This window comes from Hemicordylus capensis, chromosome 5, assembly GCF_027244095.1.
Source record: "Hemicordylus capensis ecotype Gifberg chromosome 5, rHemCap1.1.pri, whole genome shotgun sequence".
Lineage (NCBI taxonomy): Eukaryota > Metazoa > Chordata > Lepidosauria > Squamata > Cordylidae > Hemicordylus > Hemicordylus capensis.
Window position 1 is genome coordinate 245991636 of NC_069661.1, and position 16877 is coordinate 246008512.

The 16877-nt window shown below is 45.8% G+C and overlaps 1 protein-coding gene across 18 annotated transcripts in view; it reads left to right on the plus strand.

Moving 5' to 3' along the window:
• Positions 1–16877, plus strand: part of SOX5 (SRY-box transcription factor 5) — an 876032-nt gene that overhangs the window by 784090 nt on the left and 75065 nt on the right. For all 18 annotated transcript variants that reach the window (XM_053255253.1, XM_053255257.1, XM_053255255.1 and 15 more), the window contains one exon: positions 9565–9742. In XM_053255253.1, coding sequence (XP_053111228.1) covers positions 9565–9742 — 178 coding nt within the window. The remainder of the gene's footprint in view (positions 1–9564; positions 9743–16877) is intronic.

Sequence of the window (16877 nt, forward strand, 5' to 3'; positions counted from 1 at the left end):
CTTCTTGGTGTACGCACTTTAATAATCATTGGAGAGGGGCTTCCATTGGCAGCCAGGAATGTGTTTATGACTACAGAATGGAAGCTGTCTTTACTAGCACTTGCAGATGCTCTTGAAGGGAGAGCCTGCCTGCACAGACAGGAGGGAAGTGGCAGTCAGAAGCAGAGCTCGTGATCCACCAGGATGAATGCACGTGTGGTTACCTGCTAGGGGCTTGAGAGTCTCTGGCAATTGGCAAAAACAGGAGACTTATTGAGACACAGGCAGGATGCATTTAGCCAGGTGAATCCTGGTGAGTCCCTTGCATTCCTGCATCTGCGGGTTCTAGAGGTCTCTGTAAAACAGAGATGTGAGATTTTGTGGGTTCCAGACAATTCAGATGTGCCCTGGTCATATTGCTGTCAAGAAAGGTTCCTCTGCCTCCTCCATTTTCACCTTTTTACTCTCTTGATGAATTGTGTATAAAACACGGAGAAACCACCGTGCCAAATGCATTGGGGAAGAAAACATGCCGACTCGCTATCTCAGCAAAACAGCATATGGAATAGACAAGCATTTGCCTTCTGGGCAAGCAAACAGGTCATTGTAACCAAATACCATATTTTCATTGAAGCAGCAAGGCATCATGGTAAGGAAACAAAGGATGATGAGCAAGGAGGGGAGCAGGGATGGGGGAGGTGACTGAAACAGAAAATTAAAAGTCGCATTTGTTGTTTGCCTGACAGCCAGCTGCAAACTATAAAAGAGGGATGAACCTGATGCGGAAGCAGAGTGATTAAGTCATATCTCTAGAGCTGGCATAACTGCAAAGAGCTCAATGCTCTTGGGGACTGCAGCTCCCACCCTCCAGTGTGTGCAAGGCAAAAGTTGTGGAATGGCAAAACCTGAAAGCCAGACACAGAAATATCCTTCCGCAAAAGGATCAAGAACATAAAAACAGTCCTGCTGGATCAGCCCCAAGGTCCATCTAGTCCAGCATCCTGCTTCACACAGTGGCCTACCAGATGCTCCTGAGAAGTCCGCAGGCAAGTGCTGAAGGCATGCCCTCTCTCCGGCTGTTTCTCCCCTGCAGCTGGTATTGAGAGGCAGAGGAAGAAGTGCAGTCAAGCAGCAAACGCATTAAATTGCATTGATATTCCAAAAGGAACTAGTCAGAAATACAAATCACTTTGGAATGTGCCATGTAAAGACTTCAAGGCTAATCTACTCAACATGGCAAACTGCATGTGCTGAGCATGCAGCACGGCGGCTTCCGTGTATTTGCTATATGTCTAAATGCTGCACACACATGTGCATTCCAAGAGATGTTAGTATGAGATGCGCAGTCGCCACACCTTCCACAACACATTTTAGATTGCAAATGGCCCAGGGACTTTTTTGTATGGGTGGGTCTAGAAATGTAAGGAATGAATAAATAAATAAACAAATTCCACTGCCCTTGCATTTGAGGGACAAGATTTGCATGAGATGCCTGACAGTGTAATCACTTAAGTGTTATGGCAGCAAGAATCATATTAGTAAGGTCTCTTGTAGGATTTCGTGTGATACCCTAGGAACATCCTAGGAACATTCCAAGTCAAACCATTGGTCCATCTAGCTCATTCGTGTCTCCAGCAGCTTCTCGAGGGTGTCAGACAGGAGTTGTCCTCAGCCCTACCCGGGAATGATGCCAGGGATGGAACCTGGGACTTTCTGCACGTAGAGCAACGCAGATGCTCTACTGCTGAGCTTTGGCCCCATCCCCAAAAGTGGCATGCATGGGTCTCTCACCTAGACACTGACCACACCAAGGCCTGCATCAAGAAGGTGGCAGTATCATGTGCTCTATCACATTCTGAGTGAGAACATGGGACCTTCTGCCAGCTGAACGTTTTGATTTGGGTCCCCATCCCCAACTCCAAAAAATTATATTGCAGAGCAGGGAAGGGTGCAGGAGAAGGTAGCCAAAATGATGGAGAAGTTGGAACATCTTCCCATGGGTGGAGCTGTAATAGAGCAGGTGAGTTCAAAGAATATGTTGGCCCGCTCACCTCCCAAATGACTGCAATTGCCTGGGTTAAGGCCTTTCTGTGCATATGCGCATACTTTAAACATTAAAAAAATGATTTAAACTCCCCCCTACTTCCTTTCTTGCCACTGGGGTGGCAAATCTTAATCTGCCCCTGATTGGAGTCTTTCTTAGTTTAGGAAGAAGGCTATGGCTCACATCCAGCGAAACATTCTGTGTGCCTTTTAATGCAACGTGCATGTAGTTACACAAATGTGCTCTTGTGCAAACACAAACATTGTGTTGCACAATAGAGAGCCTATCTTTCTAATGGTTGCCCAACCCACAACTCCATTTGCCCAAGTTCCTGCATTTGCACACAGGCGCTCTTGTGCAACAGTGTGGCCGTTTCATTAAAAGGCACATGGAATAAGTCAGCTGCTGAAGAGAGAAGCATGCAAACGAAATTATGTTGAATGAACAGAGAGAATGGTTTCATGTACAAGTTAGGGTCATGGGATTGGCTTGGCAGTAAGATCTGAGAGAACCTGCAACCTTCAGACGAAAGGAAATACATCTTCATACAATGCATCGTTCACTTATGGAATTCATTATCACAAGATATGATTATAGTCACTAGCTCAGATTGCTTTTTGAAAGGTGTAGACAATTCATAGAAGATCGGTCAATCTGCAGTGGTGAAATATGATATGATCCCATCTCTGTGGACATGTAGCATACTTCTGACTACAGGAGGCTGGAGGCAAATGGGATTGCTGTTGCCATGATGTTTTGTGTTTTGAGTTTTTCAGAGGCATCTGCTTGGCCCAGAAGATTTTTGCTCTGATCCAACAAGGCTGTTCTTATGTTTTGCCATCATCTTTTCCTCTACTTGGAAGCCAGAAAAGGGTAGCATCCTACTTCCTAGGGTTGCTTTGTGGCTGATCAACATCACAAAGTATTTTGCCCATTTAAAATGTTACCAAAGAAATAACAGTTCAAGGACAATTCTGTACATTTCTAGGGTTTTTTAAAAATGATTTGGATTTCCCCCTATATGTTGGCTAAAATTTATAATTTAGATGTCTTTCTGTCCTTTCTTTCCCCTCTTTTTTCCACAGATGCATCAATTCCCTCCTCGAGAAAAGGGATGCATTATTCTTAATCAGAACTTAAGAACGGGGTGGGGGGAGGCAGGGGGGGAAGTGCTGGAGCTGAAGGGTGGGCTGAAGAGAATTATCTAATTCCGCCATCCTGTCATGTGAACATCCCTGCTTAATTTAATGCAGTTATTTCATCAGGGAGGATAATATCAGCAGCATAATTCATTTACACAACATATTTCACAACTGCCTTTCGCTCTCCACTTCTTATCTCTGCTGATAATTTCAGGACCGCTTATGGGATCAGAAAAGCAGAGAGAGGGAAGAAAACTACCAGTGTGTGTGTGTGTGTTTGTGTGTGTGTGTTTGTGTGTGCGCGCACAGGCAACCTCTGGAGGCTGTGGTGGGGACGGCTATACTTCTGTGTGCCAGTTGCCACTGGATGTCCATTATTGATATATTTACTGGTCAGGCATTTTTGGAAGCTGCCAGCCACTGAGATAAGCCAGTGACTGGCGGCATTGTTCAGCGAATGACAATGGCCCGATTGTCTGTGGCCCCAGATGTGCCAGGAAATGCACCATATTGTGCATTTCTGATGAAATGAAGATCTCCATGAAAGGGGGAAAAATAAGCTGGGAGGGGGAGCGGGTCTGGGGCTTTGTTTCCAAAGCGGCAGGGGTCCATTCCTTTAAAAACTAACCCTCCCTCTGTGCTTCCTTGTATCTATCTAGGTTTGGCTGTAATTTCTTCCCATCAAGGTCATTCAGATAGGCTGCAATATGCACTGGATGTGTTCCCAGAGGTCATGAAAAGCCTCTTTAGTAGAACAGACTCTGCTGCGCTTCTGCCAGGTCATTTCAATAGTGCTCTCATTCACATGATGCTCAGCGAAGTCCCTGGATTGTGCAAGCCCCTGGTTAAGTGGCACCTTCCATTTGCAGCAGGATCGTGCCAAGGCCCCCTGACCACTGTTCCCTCTAAAACGCATTCCCAGATGTTGTGTACTACAACTTCCAGCATCCCCAGCTGCAGTGGCCTTTGGCTGGGGATTCTGAGAGCTGTAGTCAACAACATCTGAGAATCCCTGTTAGAGGGAACACTGCCCCTGACGGCTCTTTGTGGCTGAAATGGAGGGGCTTTTCAGCAGAAACAAAGAGTACCGCTAAAGTCTGACAGAACTCAGCAGCGAACAAGACAGGCAGCCCTCTGTTGGTGCTAGGGATCCTCCAGGGCCGCTGAGCAACTTAAAAGGTTCACAACAGGGTTGCTAGGGAAGATGCTTCCGGGCAGTCGTTCAGTGCTACTTCCCTTGTTTCCGCATGTCAAGGAGCACTGCACTGCTGCCCAGAAGTGGTTTTAATGTCCTTCCTCAACCCCATCACTGTGCCCTCTGGGTTGCTTGAACAACCCCAGCAGGTCTTTACTGCTGACAGGAGGCTGCGCGTCATCTCATCCAATATATTTAGCTTACAAAACATAGGCATATCGTTCCGGGAGAGGAGCTGGTCTTGTGATAGCAAGCCTGAATTTGTCCACTTTGTTAAGCAGGGCCCACCTTGGTTTGCATTTGAATGGGAGACTACGACGCTCTCCACACAAGCAGTGTGGAGAGCCTGTAGGGCTTGTGCGGGGAGAGGGCTGTGATTCTTTAGTCCAGTTTTTCCCCCATTGTGAGAATAGCTTCCACGTGTATGAGTACTGGAGGATATTCCCGTATGGGATGGAGCTGCTCTGGGAAGAGCATCTGCATGCTTGCATGGAGAAGGTCCCAAGTTCCCTCCCTGGCATCTCCAAATAGTGCTGAGAGAAACTCCTGCCTGTAACCTTGGAGAAGCCACTGCCAGTCTGTGTTGACAATACTGAGCGAAATGGACCAGTGGTCCGAGACCAATGGCGCAATATGAAACAGCCTCTTACGTTCCTATGAAATTGATTGACAGTGGCTGATATCCAGACTGATGCAGTGCTCATGCTGCTAGCACTGGGCTCCCCAGTGGGGAGGGGGGATTTTGTTGATCCTGCCTTCATTCTAAAGCCCACTGTGCCTGCCAGAAATAGGTCCCTGGGGATTGCATAGCCCTCAGCAGATTCAGAGTGAAGGGGAGAGTGTTAAGAATCACCTCTCCCTCCTGTGACTAACGCAGAGTTAATAGCTAGCAAGCTAACATCTGAATCAGGAGTTCTCCAAACTGCCCTGTGACAAGGGGACCAATAAGTGGGTTGTACCTCTGAAATGTAGAGCTGGTTAACATATTGCATGATGTCTGCAGGATGTATGAATGTGCCATCACCGATATAGCTTTTCGATCACCTTATGTCCACTCAGGGCCAAACTATACCTTATGTGAATAACATCCTTGTCCCTGAGATGCTTAATTGTCATGATCTAAACAGCCGTTGCAGGGGGAGGGTGATCCAGATCAGGACTGCAACACTGGGAGGAGGCTCTGATTCTGCCACAGTCCTGATCTGGATTGTCACCCACCTATCCCCCCCAACCCCGCCAAGCAGTTCTTGAGAAGGCACTGGCTGCAACTTTCCAATCCTTCCAGGAGTTCTAAATCTTTTTTGTTATAAAGGCACAAATCCAGATTAGTTCTGGGTTCGGGGCTTTTGTTCCCAAAGAAGGCAGCAGAACAAGGTAGGAGGCTGCTGTGCTTGTAAGGTGAATGGTCCACCTTCAGACGACTGGAGATGGGTGCCAGTCTTGCTTGATGGACAACCCACATAGCCAATCACACAGGGAAAGAGGGAGGAGGTTCCTCCCTCAACTCCAGCCCAGCCCAATGTAGCCTCCAGTGCTGCATTTGGATACAACAGAGGCTCTGTGGACCCTTGGTTTTGAGCAGTGAAACTCACTACAAACCGAGGGCTCAAATTTTATTTGTTTGTTTGTTTGTTTGTTTGTTTTATTTAGCAAATTTATTGACCTCCTGACTTCCTTAGACTCGAGGCAGTTTACATAAATTAAAACAACAACAGCGAAGACGAAGTGTGGGCGGGGGGGTTAGGGAGCACACACACTAAAAACTAAGAGCCTGGCCAAATAGATAAGTTTTCAGAAGCTTCTTAAAGGACAGAAGGGAGGAGGCATTACAAATCTCAGGAGGCAAGGTGTTCCATAAGGAGGGGGCTGCACCAGAGAAGGCCCTCCCACAAGCCTGGGCCCCACGTACCTCCCCCAGGCCTGGAACTCTGAGAACGTCCACCTGAGACGACTTCACAGGGCAGGTTGAAGTTGGACAGGAGAGGCAGAAACTCTTACAATTATGTAAATTGGAGACTCCAGAGCCAAACCTCGGGTTGCAGAATGGATGGGACAGGAATTGAATGCGTGTGGACATAACAGTAAGGATACCTCAGGCCCCTGCAACTCCAGTTCCCTCTTACATGTGAATGCAGCCATTCATTGCTTATTCTGTGGCATGTGCTGGCCAGGTCCTTGACTCAGTACTGGTATGGCTTAGTTCTCACTACTCCGTGAAAACAGTGATTGTTGCTTGAAGGAGTTTGCACTGAGATTATTACTGTGGGCAAGCCTGAAATCTCAATTACATCTCTTAGTTCTGCTAAATCTATTCTAGCAAAAGAAATGTTTGCTTAAGTGGCCTTGTTGGCAATCTTTCTGTTTAATGTCCAGATTATTATTTTTCTGTGTATGCCTGTGTGTGAGGGGTTTTCTTTGCTAACCAAATATGCCATCTTTCAAAGAAAACAGTTTGCAACCTTTATCCTTTATCACATTTTGTTTTCATTATATCTGTGTTTAGATTATTTTTTAAAATTCTGGGTCATAACTTCTTTTGCTCTCTAAGCGTTTATCTTTTCAGCAGATAGGGAAGTAAATGTTTGACTTAGTCAAACCTACTCTGTTCTGTTGCTTTGATTCAGTGTAAATTGACTTTATCCTAACATTGAACTATCTTGATAGAGAGGCTCTCAAAACGGTGGTAGAACATGCATCAATAAATCTAGACAGCCATATTCAAGAAGATTCTCCATGCTTAATTGAGACGAATGATCCATACCGAAGAGCTTGCTTCTATCTTGAGCCGGGGGAAAGCAAACTAGAAAGAAAAGAAAGGGAATGGGGAAATAGCATAATTAAAATTGGTTTCTTATGACACTTTGATGGCACTCCTTCCCATGCTGTTGGGTAATGGTAGAAGCCCCTGGCCATGCAAATAGATCTTACAATGCATCTTCTCCCTATAGCAGGAGCAGGGCCTGCTTGGTAGTGGTACCGATCTTCTGGACTGCTCTTTCAGCTAAGACCTTTTGTCAGGCTTCATATATAAGGGTAACACTATATGCATAACAAATAATAATAAATAATTATTAATCTTTAATAATACCCTTTTCCCACCAGCACCTATTAAGGTTTTATCAGTCAATTGGACTACTCTCAAGATTGCTCCTGTCTCAGGAATACATCTCTAATACTTGCATGTGTGAGAGAATAAAACCCTTCCCTGTTTCCCCTGGCTTTATTATAATTATAACTATAATTATTATGCACCAGCTGTGTCTAAGGAAGCTTAACCATCATTTTTAAGATGACACTTTTTAGTCTACCTCTTCCTTGATTGCCATGTTTATTCTGCATTAAAATTGAGATTTAACTGTTGACAGTTACAAAAAGAGAAATCAGGTATATGTATGTAGAATAAAGGCGACTGGTTCAGAAGCTTGCTTGTTCAAGAGTATTAAAAAGAAGCGGAAAGGGCCTCCTCTTTTTTGCCCACCTACTTGCTGGTCTGTGGCCATGGCCAAAGGTGAGGATCCCCAGCAGTGTTCTTTCTGATTTTTCTCATTTGTGTGCGGAAGGGATTCTGTTCTGAGTGGCAATATGAAGATAGTATGTGGGCACATGCATTCAGAATGGGGCCTTCCTGACTCGACCTGAGTGGGATCTATAATGAACTGAGGTGGCATCAAAATACTTGTGAGCATGTGCACGTGCGCATGTGCACATGCCTTAGAGGGAACACTGACCCACAGACCCCCACACAAGAGCCCACCTGGGACCAGCTGACCACTTTGTGCCTGTGGACAGCAGGAGATCAGTTGACTTGTGTCACCACTGCCTTTTTCAATGGGAGCACCTCCAAAAAGGGGGTAGTGCTCCCATTGGCTGATTGCTGATGGGGAGGGGGGGGAAATGAGCTGCCACCAAGGCCTGACTTATGTGGCATCAACTCCGTGTCCTGCCCTCCCACTGGTTCATGTTGACTTAATGAAGTTAACTTGTTTAACTTCATTGGTCTTTTTTGGTACATTGTGTCTATTTCATTCATGTTGCGAGGGGCAGGGTATAACTATTTTAAATGAGTAAAAGTACCACTACCACTATCATTGTTCCCATCCCCGTATTGGATCAAATGCACCCTCTGATATCACGGGGGTCTCAAGCATAGTGTCTCAAACTGAATGCGAAAGATAAAAGCCAATCAGAAAGAAATGATGGGTAGATTGTATAACTATTATTGTACTTTGATGGTTTTAGAGGGGAGTTGTAGTACAACAGTTGGAGGGCCAGGTTTGCCCACCCCAGTCAAGCACCAAGCCCAGCGGAGTACACACCTTTCCTTCTTCAGACATGAATGCACAGCTCCCATTCCCTTCTGTGGGGGAAAGTGAAGCACTAAACTTGGGGACACCATTCTGGTGGGTCCAAATCCTCCCTCCATCCCCTGATGGTGGTTGCTCAGGCCTCCTTCCAGGCCTCTCCACACCCAAGAATGGGTGGCATTCCACTATGTTATGCTAACATTTGGCAAATGTTTGCGGGAGGAGAGCTGGTCTTGTGGTAGCAGGCATGACTTCACCCCTTAGCTAAGCAGGGTCTGCCCTGGTTGCATATGAATGGGAGAATTGATGTGTGAGCGCTGTAAGAGATTCCCCTTAGGGGATGGAGCCGCTCCGGGAAGAGCATCTAGGTTCCAAGTTCCCTCCCTGCCAGCATCTCCAAGATAGAGCTGAGAGAGATTCCTGCCTGCAACCTTGGAGAAGCCACTCCCAGCCTGTGTAGACCAGGGATTCTCAATGTTGGGTCCCCAGATGTTATTGGACTTCAACTCCCATAATCCCCAGCCCCAGTGGCCTTTGGTTGGGAATTATGGGAGTTAAAGTCCAATAACATCTGGGGACCCAACATTGAGAATCCCTGGTGTCGACAATACTGAGCTAGATGGACCAATGGTCCAACTCAGTATATGGCAGCTTCCTATGTTTCTATGTTCCACTATGTACATATACCATCCCTTCGTTCCATTTCTGCTTACTGCCTTCACAGGCATTTTCCTCCCCCATCAGAAGAAGTTCAGTGGCATTGCACCCACTGATATATTTTAATGCCCTTAATGAACTATAAGTGAATATCTCCATGCATCCGCCTTTGTCTGGAGCCGTGGAGGGAGTAGCCCCTGTGCATTTTGTCTTACCGGTCTCATCTTCTTACACCTGTTTCAGGATGACGTGGCCCAGCCGCTGAACCTCTCGGCAAAGCCCAAGACAGCTGATGGAAAGTCTCCCACATCACCCACCTCTCCTCATATGCCAGCACTGAGAATAAACAGTGGGAGCAGCTCACTCAAATCTTCTGTGCCAGCAGCGTTAGCGAGTCCTTCCGCCAGAGTCAACACAATAGGTAAGTTCTCATCCTTGCAGTTTTGGTAGGGGAGCATAGTTGTCCATGCCATATTAGCCCCCAGGAGGGCTGGAAATGAGGCTGTAGCTCAGTGTTAGGACACCTGCTTGGCATGTGAAAGGTTGCAGGATATGTCCCTGGCATCTCTGGGTAGGGCAGGGAAGACTGCTGCCTGGAACCTTGGAGATCTGCTGTCACTCAGAGTAAACAATGCTGAGCAAGATGAACCAATGGTCTGACTCAGTATGAGGCAGGTTCCTATGTAAGGGTAAGTCCTTCCTTGAACACTCAGCTTTCCTATAGAACAAATGGGTCTCTAGCCCTTTATCTTAGAAAGCTGGAAGAATGCTGGGTGGGTGGGTGGACCATGTTACACTCAGCTGATCAGTGGAGAGTAAACTACTTGTGCCTTGCAGGGTTCTCCCTGATGAATGCAAAGGTACTGGGACAATTGGAACGTATTTAGGGATGTGCGAGCCAGCTTGTATCGAGCTGGGCTCGACGTTGAGCCGGCGCAGTTCGGGCACTCCAAGTTCAAAATAGATCAGCCTCCCAAAGGGGTGTGTGTGACAATCTGAATTCGAACCGGACTGCCTCCCAGTTCAAAGAGCCAGCTTGGGGGGTATACTTGTAAAGTGGAACCTGGCTAGGATTCCCCTTTAGAAGTAAAGGGGGATTGCCTAGACTAAGAAGGGGGGGAGCGAAAGGGGAATATTTACCTTTAGTTTCCCGGTGGCTGAGGCGGCCATGGTGTGGGCTCCTCCTCCCAAATGACAGGGCGGGCTGGCTGCAGTCTGGTTTGCTCCTCTGCACAGGCAATTTGTGTGGTGATGCAAATGGCCTCTGTGCATGCACAGAGGCCCCAAACGGGCCACAGTCGGCCCGGCTTGACATTTGGGAGGCCTCCCATGATGCCGTGGCTGCCGTCTCTGCCATCCCAACCAGCGGGAAACGAAAGATAAATATCCCCCTTTTGCAAGTTGTTTTAAATGCTCTATCTATCTATCTAATTTAATTTAATTTAATTTATATACTGCTTTTCATAAAACTTATCCCAAGGTGGTTTATAACAGTTAATAAAATACAATTCCATTAAAAAATTAAAATCAACTAAGACCATAAACACATACAAGCACCAAAAAAGGAACTTTTTAACTCTACTGTCCATGTTGACATACATGCCCCGCTCTCCCAGTGTACTCTTAGTCTCCACACCGCAATCAATGCCACCAAAAGGCTGGCTTTAAAAGCCAAGTTTTGACCACTCTCTGGAAAGCAAGTAGTGAGGTATGTATCATTAGCATAAAACACTTAAAGGCAGTGGCAGACATCCTAACTAATGTGCACATACACATTGTTTTCCCGGGGAGGCAAAGTTCTATTGGTGCCATTCCCTCCTGGGCAAATACTAGCCATGGGCATCAATCCAAAATGAGATGGTGGGAAGAGCAAAGCCCCCTCCCCCATGCCATGGTCCTGATCCAGATGGATCCTGGTCCTAGACTCCACCTGCAGCTTCTGTTCCAGCAAGGAAAACAAGCATGTCAAGGCCAATAATGCAATTAACATAATGTGTCGTTTGGCCCTCAGCAGCTTTGGCCAGCCTCAGAGTTGCTGCAGCATGCACTTCTTAATTTTCCAGATACAATCTTTTCTTTCCCACTTTCTGGTCTCTTTCCTGCATTTGGAATCCCTGCCATTTCCTCCCCTCTCTTTCGGTGAAATGTAGATTTTGAAAGGCTGTACCTGTAATGAGTGATAATGTAATTGGATAAAAGCTGTGAGGATGACTGGAGTTGTAAAGGTCACTCTTGTAAGGAGAATTAATGTGTTATACCATTAATAAACCATGGGAAACTGTGGACCAAAAGATAACATACTTAAGTTATTGTTAATGACATAGACTTCGCCTCCGTATATCTTCACGCGACAGATATAGGAAGGGACTTTTTGAGGTTACAGAATAGTATTGCTGTGCGTGCTGTCTAGGATAATGGAGCCTGCCTTTTTTAATTCTTTTAAAGCAGGGGACTCTTTGGCTGGTAGTTTGCAGGAGGAGACACAGTCATGGATGGTAGATGTCCAGATCTTGCTCTCTACTCAGCTATTTGCAACATCAGCAACGTACTGTATATAAAACCTATTGAATCATAACACACTTCCTTGCTAAATCCCAGCCACCAGCCTGAACAGGAGGATTTGATGCTTCTTCCAACGTCTTTTTGTTTTATTTGTTTATTCAGGAACATTTAACCTGCTTTTCAGACAGTAGTCTCTCGGATTCACTAATAGAAGTCTAAAATAGTCAAACAGCAATAAAAGAATAACTGCATACATCCGGAGCAGCAGAAAACAATAAAATCCAGTTCAAAACAATACATAAAAGCTCAGAAACTAAAAAGTCTGGAAAATAGAAAGGTTTCTAGCTGGTGCCAAAAAGAATGCTAACGGACTTGGTGTCTGGCAAGCCTCACTGGAGAAAGAGTTCCAGAGATGGGGTACCACAACTGAAAAAGCCCTGAACCTTGGCCTAAATCTGTTTAAAACATTAAAGTTGAGATAAGCACTTTGAATTGGGACAAGAAATTCACAGAGAGCCACTGTAATGATCCACTAAATGTGTTGCATCCATCTATCTGGTACCAGTTAGCAACCTAGCTGCTATATTTTGTACTAATGGTAGTTTCTGAACTGTCATGAGCCACTAATGAGCCACTAAATGATCCAGCGAAAAGTGTTGCATCCATCTATCTGGTACCAGTTAGTAACCTAGCTGCTATATTTTGTACTAATGGTAGTTTCTGAACTGTCTTCAAGGGCAGCCTCACGTACAATGGTTTGCAGTAATCCAAATAGGATGTTACTAAAGCATGAGTTTAAACCGGGCTCTGTCTGTCTGAGTCTGTAGGTACTCCATCAGCCCAGAAGTCACTTGGACCTCCAGTGATAGGGCTGGATCTAATAGCAACCTGGGACTATGAAGCTCTTCTTTTAAGTGGTGTGTCACCCCATCCAAAACAGGCCGGCCACCAACCCAACTGACCCACCTACCTACTGCATCTCCATCTTACTGAGATTGAGTTGGGACCAGAGCCCTATTCACACATTATGTTCAATACTCATAGTCTATGTACAGTGCACACAGGTACAAATTTGCACAAAGGTACACTTATTCACATGTTATGCTGAATGCCGGTACAGCAACGCATTTCTGACCTGCATCCTGCATTTCATAGGGCCTGTACCAGGTTCACTTTTAAAATGAAGGCAGGTACAGTCATTCACATGAAAACATGTATGTTTGTACATACATCTGAATGTAGACACAGGATAATTTCTGTACAGGGCTCAGGACTGATGAAAATCCAGTCTTTATTATTTCTTGTTTACACAGTCAGACAGGTGTTGTTGACTGGTTTGTTTTATCCAGACATCGAGTCCTTCCCAAGGACCTGGGATGCCAGAATTTTATCATCAATACTGCATTATTATTATTATTATTATTATTATTATTATTATTATTAATTCGATTTCTATACCGCCCTTCCAAAAATGGCTCTTTACAAAGAGAAATAAAACAAATAAGATGGCTCCCTGTCCCCAAAGGGCTCACATTCTAAAAAGAAACATAAGACACACACCAGCAACAGTCACTGGAAGTACTGTGCTGGGGGTGGATAGGGCCAGTTACTCTCTCCCTGCTAAATAAAGAGAATCACCATGGTAAAAGGTGCCTCTTTGCCCAGTTAGCATATGGGGCATATATAGCATATATAGCATTATTGTACTTGGTAAAGTTCCATTGTCTGGTTGTGGAGATTTGCAGAAATCCAGCTGAGTTCTTCTATGAGTTGACCAATTACCATCTCCCCAGTTCCCATTACTGCTCTAAATCTATAGTATGAGCTACTCTTTCAGGGGCAAGCATGGGTGTGGATAGACCAAGCTAGCAATGCATCCCACACACCACTTCTGTGTTGCAGAGCATCAAGGAGGGTGGTGTGATTTTCAGGGGAGAAGCAGTAGGTAGTCATGCTTAACTTTCCCCTCTGATCACTCCAGAAGCTGCTTTCCCACTTGATCTGACAAACATGCACTTAGCTGTGGGGGGGGTGTGGGGGGGGAGGGCACCTTTGGATGGGTGCAGTGGAAAGGTGCAAGGCAGTGGAAGAGTTAAACATGCCCCAACCTGATGCTTCTCCTCTACAAATCATGGTTGGCCCCAGGACTTTTAAAAAGGATAATTCCATGGTACAATAGTATGTAAGTGTAATCCACATGCATAGCCTGCACCACAACACCACACACCTGCATTTTAGTTGACTACACACACATACTTTGTGTCCTAGAGTCACATTCTAGGACATGCAAAAGCCTACTTAGAACTGGGGGAAATCCTCAGAACATTGACAGAACTACTAGAGAAGAGTTCTTTGGTGAAGATTCTGTGGGGAGTAGAAATGGAGTCTGCAGGCAGCATCTTTGGCAGGGGGAGAAGAAATAGGTGCGATTGATCAGGATCTTGGTTCTAGAGGAGTCTGGCTTTTAGAACTACACCTCTTTTTTTTAATTCATGTTTTGTGTGCAGTTGCACATTAAAAAAAGAAGAAGTCTTTATTGGGCCTCAAGACGTTTTGAAAGTACAAGTGTATACTTATTTACCTATACACCCATAATGACCAAAATCAGCTTCAACTGCCTACCTCCCATCTTCCTGCATTATTTTCCCCATCTATAAATGCAACTTGGCAATCTCCATCGCTAAATGCATTTTGTGTAATGCGATTTCCTTTTCCAGTCAATGATTCGCCACCAACCCTAAGCAAAAATAATAATTTACATTCCACTGGCATCTATATTAATCATTTCCCTACACACCAGCATCTTGGCAGCTTTTGAAAAACATACAGGTTGCTTGCTTTTTTTCACTGCCTGGTGCCAAACTCTTTCAAAGATAGCAGTGCTTGGGGTGGGGGTGGGGACCCCAAATAATCTGGAGGAGGGCAGGGCTTCTGGTTCATAAGCAAAATCTTCTGGAAAGCGGGGGATAATTTAGTTTAAAAGCAGCATACCTGCTTTAAGTGAGGGCACTGGGTGGTTTCTGAGCAACTATTTGTTCAGTAGCTGTGTTAAAAACATGTTGGATATGGATATTATATTGTCTGAAAGTGTGAGGATTATTCTGCATTCTCAGGAAAACATCCTATGTCGATTTTCTGATACACCACCAGGGCTATACAAGAACTCATCCACGTTAGCAGCAGAATCACTGGGTGCAATTTTTGCTGAGCTGAGGACAGGAATGTGGATCCTGTTCCCTCTGTTGTGGGGCTCAAGATCTGTGATTTACCCTCCTCCATTGAAATTAGGATTGGGGGACACCAAGAGCAGAGGCCCCCAAGTACCCCAAAGAAAGCTACAGAGTGGCTAGTGCTGCATCAGCCACTGAAAGTGTTGGCAGATGGGTTGCCAAAGCAACGTGTTCTCAGAGCACCCTGGATGTCCCCAGAGACACTGGGAGCGTCCTGCATACATGTGTCGCTAGCTGCACTGGATTGATCAGAAGGAGGGAGGCTGCCAAGGAGGAGACAGCTCTTATCTGACTCTCAAAAGTCTGGGGTAGCAGGAGGAGGAAGATCCAGGTGCTTGAAAGTTAGCCACGCCTGCTAACTGGGCAAAGAGGCACCTTTTAATATGGTGATTCTCTTTATTCAGCAGGGGGAGAGTAACTGGCCCTCTCCAATCCCAGCACAGGATCCCTCCAGTGGCTGTTGCTGTTGTCTATCTTGTGTTTCTTTTTAGATTATGAGCCCTTTGGGGACAGGGAGCCATCTTATTTATTTATTATTTCTCTGTGTAAACTGCCCTGAACCATTTTTGGAAGGGCGGTATAGAAATCGAACGAATGAATAAATAAGATAAATTCCCTTTCCTCCCTGAGAATTTGAAGGCAGGCAGGAAGGTGGCACCCTCCCAGACAGATGTAGGAGCCCAGCACCTGTCCCCACATCTGTTTCAGACTGTATGTGTAGGATGGCAGACAGGAGCTATCTATCTATATTATGGATGGATGGATGGATGGATGGATGGATGGATGGATGGATGGATGGATGGATGGATACACACACACATACACAGAGGCTATTCCCATGATCACCCAAAAGTGGGCTAAGGGAGCTCAGCCCGCTTTTGGGTGATCGTGCGCTGCAACAGGAGCCATGTGGCTCCCAGCAGCTAGCCTCATTAAGTCCCCCTCCCCTTAAATGAGGTTAACAGAGTGATCGCTCCGTTAACCTTGTTTTTTTGCTCGTGTGTTGCCATGGCACACGAGTAGACCCCTGACCAGGAGGGTGTAAAGAGCCTCCTGGACTCGGGGGTCTCTCCAGGATGCCCCTTGTGCTTGTGCAGGGCATCCTGGAACTTCCAGTGGCTGTGCGGCCCCCGATCCCCACAGACCCAGCCAGCTCCGTGACGGAGCCAACAGCCGTGTGGGCGGCCAATGCGGCCACCCAGCAATGGGTGGCTGCTCATCTGCAGGGAGAGTGGGCTAAGACCGCTCTCCCTCGCAGAACCCTGTCAAGAGCTTCACATATGTTGTGTGAAGCACCTCACTATCTCTGTGAAGTCAGATAGGTTAAGGAAGGGCTAGGCTAGAACATTTCCCTGTGACATGCTATATTTCTGTGTGCAAGGAGGATCTGCTGTTTCTTCATGTCTGAACCTTCAGACATGCAATCTCTCCCCAGTAATCTGAAATAGTACAACCCAGCGAAAGCCACATGACATGATTCTCCTGATCATGTTTTTCATTTCTAAGAGGCACACTGTTTGATGTAAAAAAAAAAAACCTTTCCCACAAGTAAAAATCTAGCTGAGCAGGGAACAGGGTGGCCTGGAACATTTTTCACTGATGTTCTAGTTTTCTATTTGCAGAGGGGGTGTTAATTTATTCTGGGGAAGCATTTAAAAAATGCACCCTGCATCTGCAGTCTGAAACAGTACTACCCGCTCTGCCACTGCAGGATTCCACCACTGCTTCGTTTTGCTTTGTGTGTCAACGAGGTCTGGATCTTACCACCTCGTTCTGCATAGACTAGTTCTAACCATGGCTTCTCCACCCATGCCAGAGTTGGAA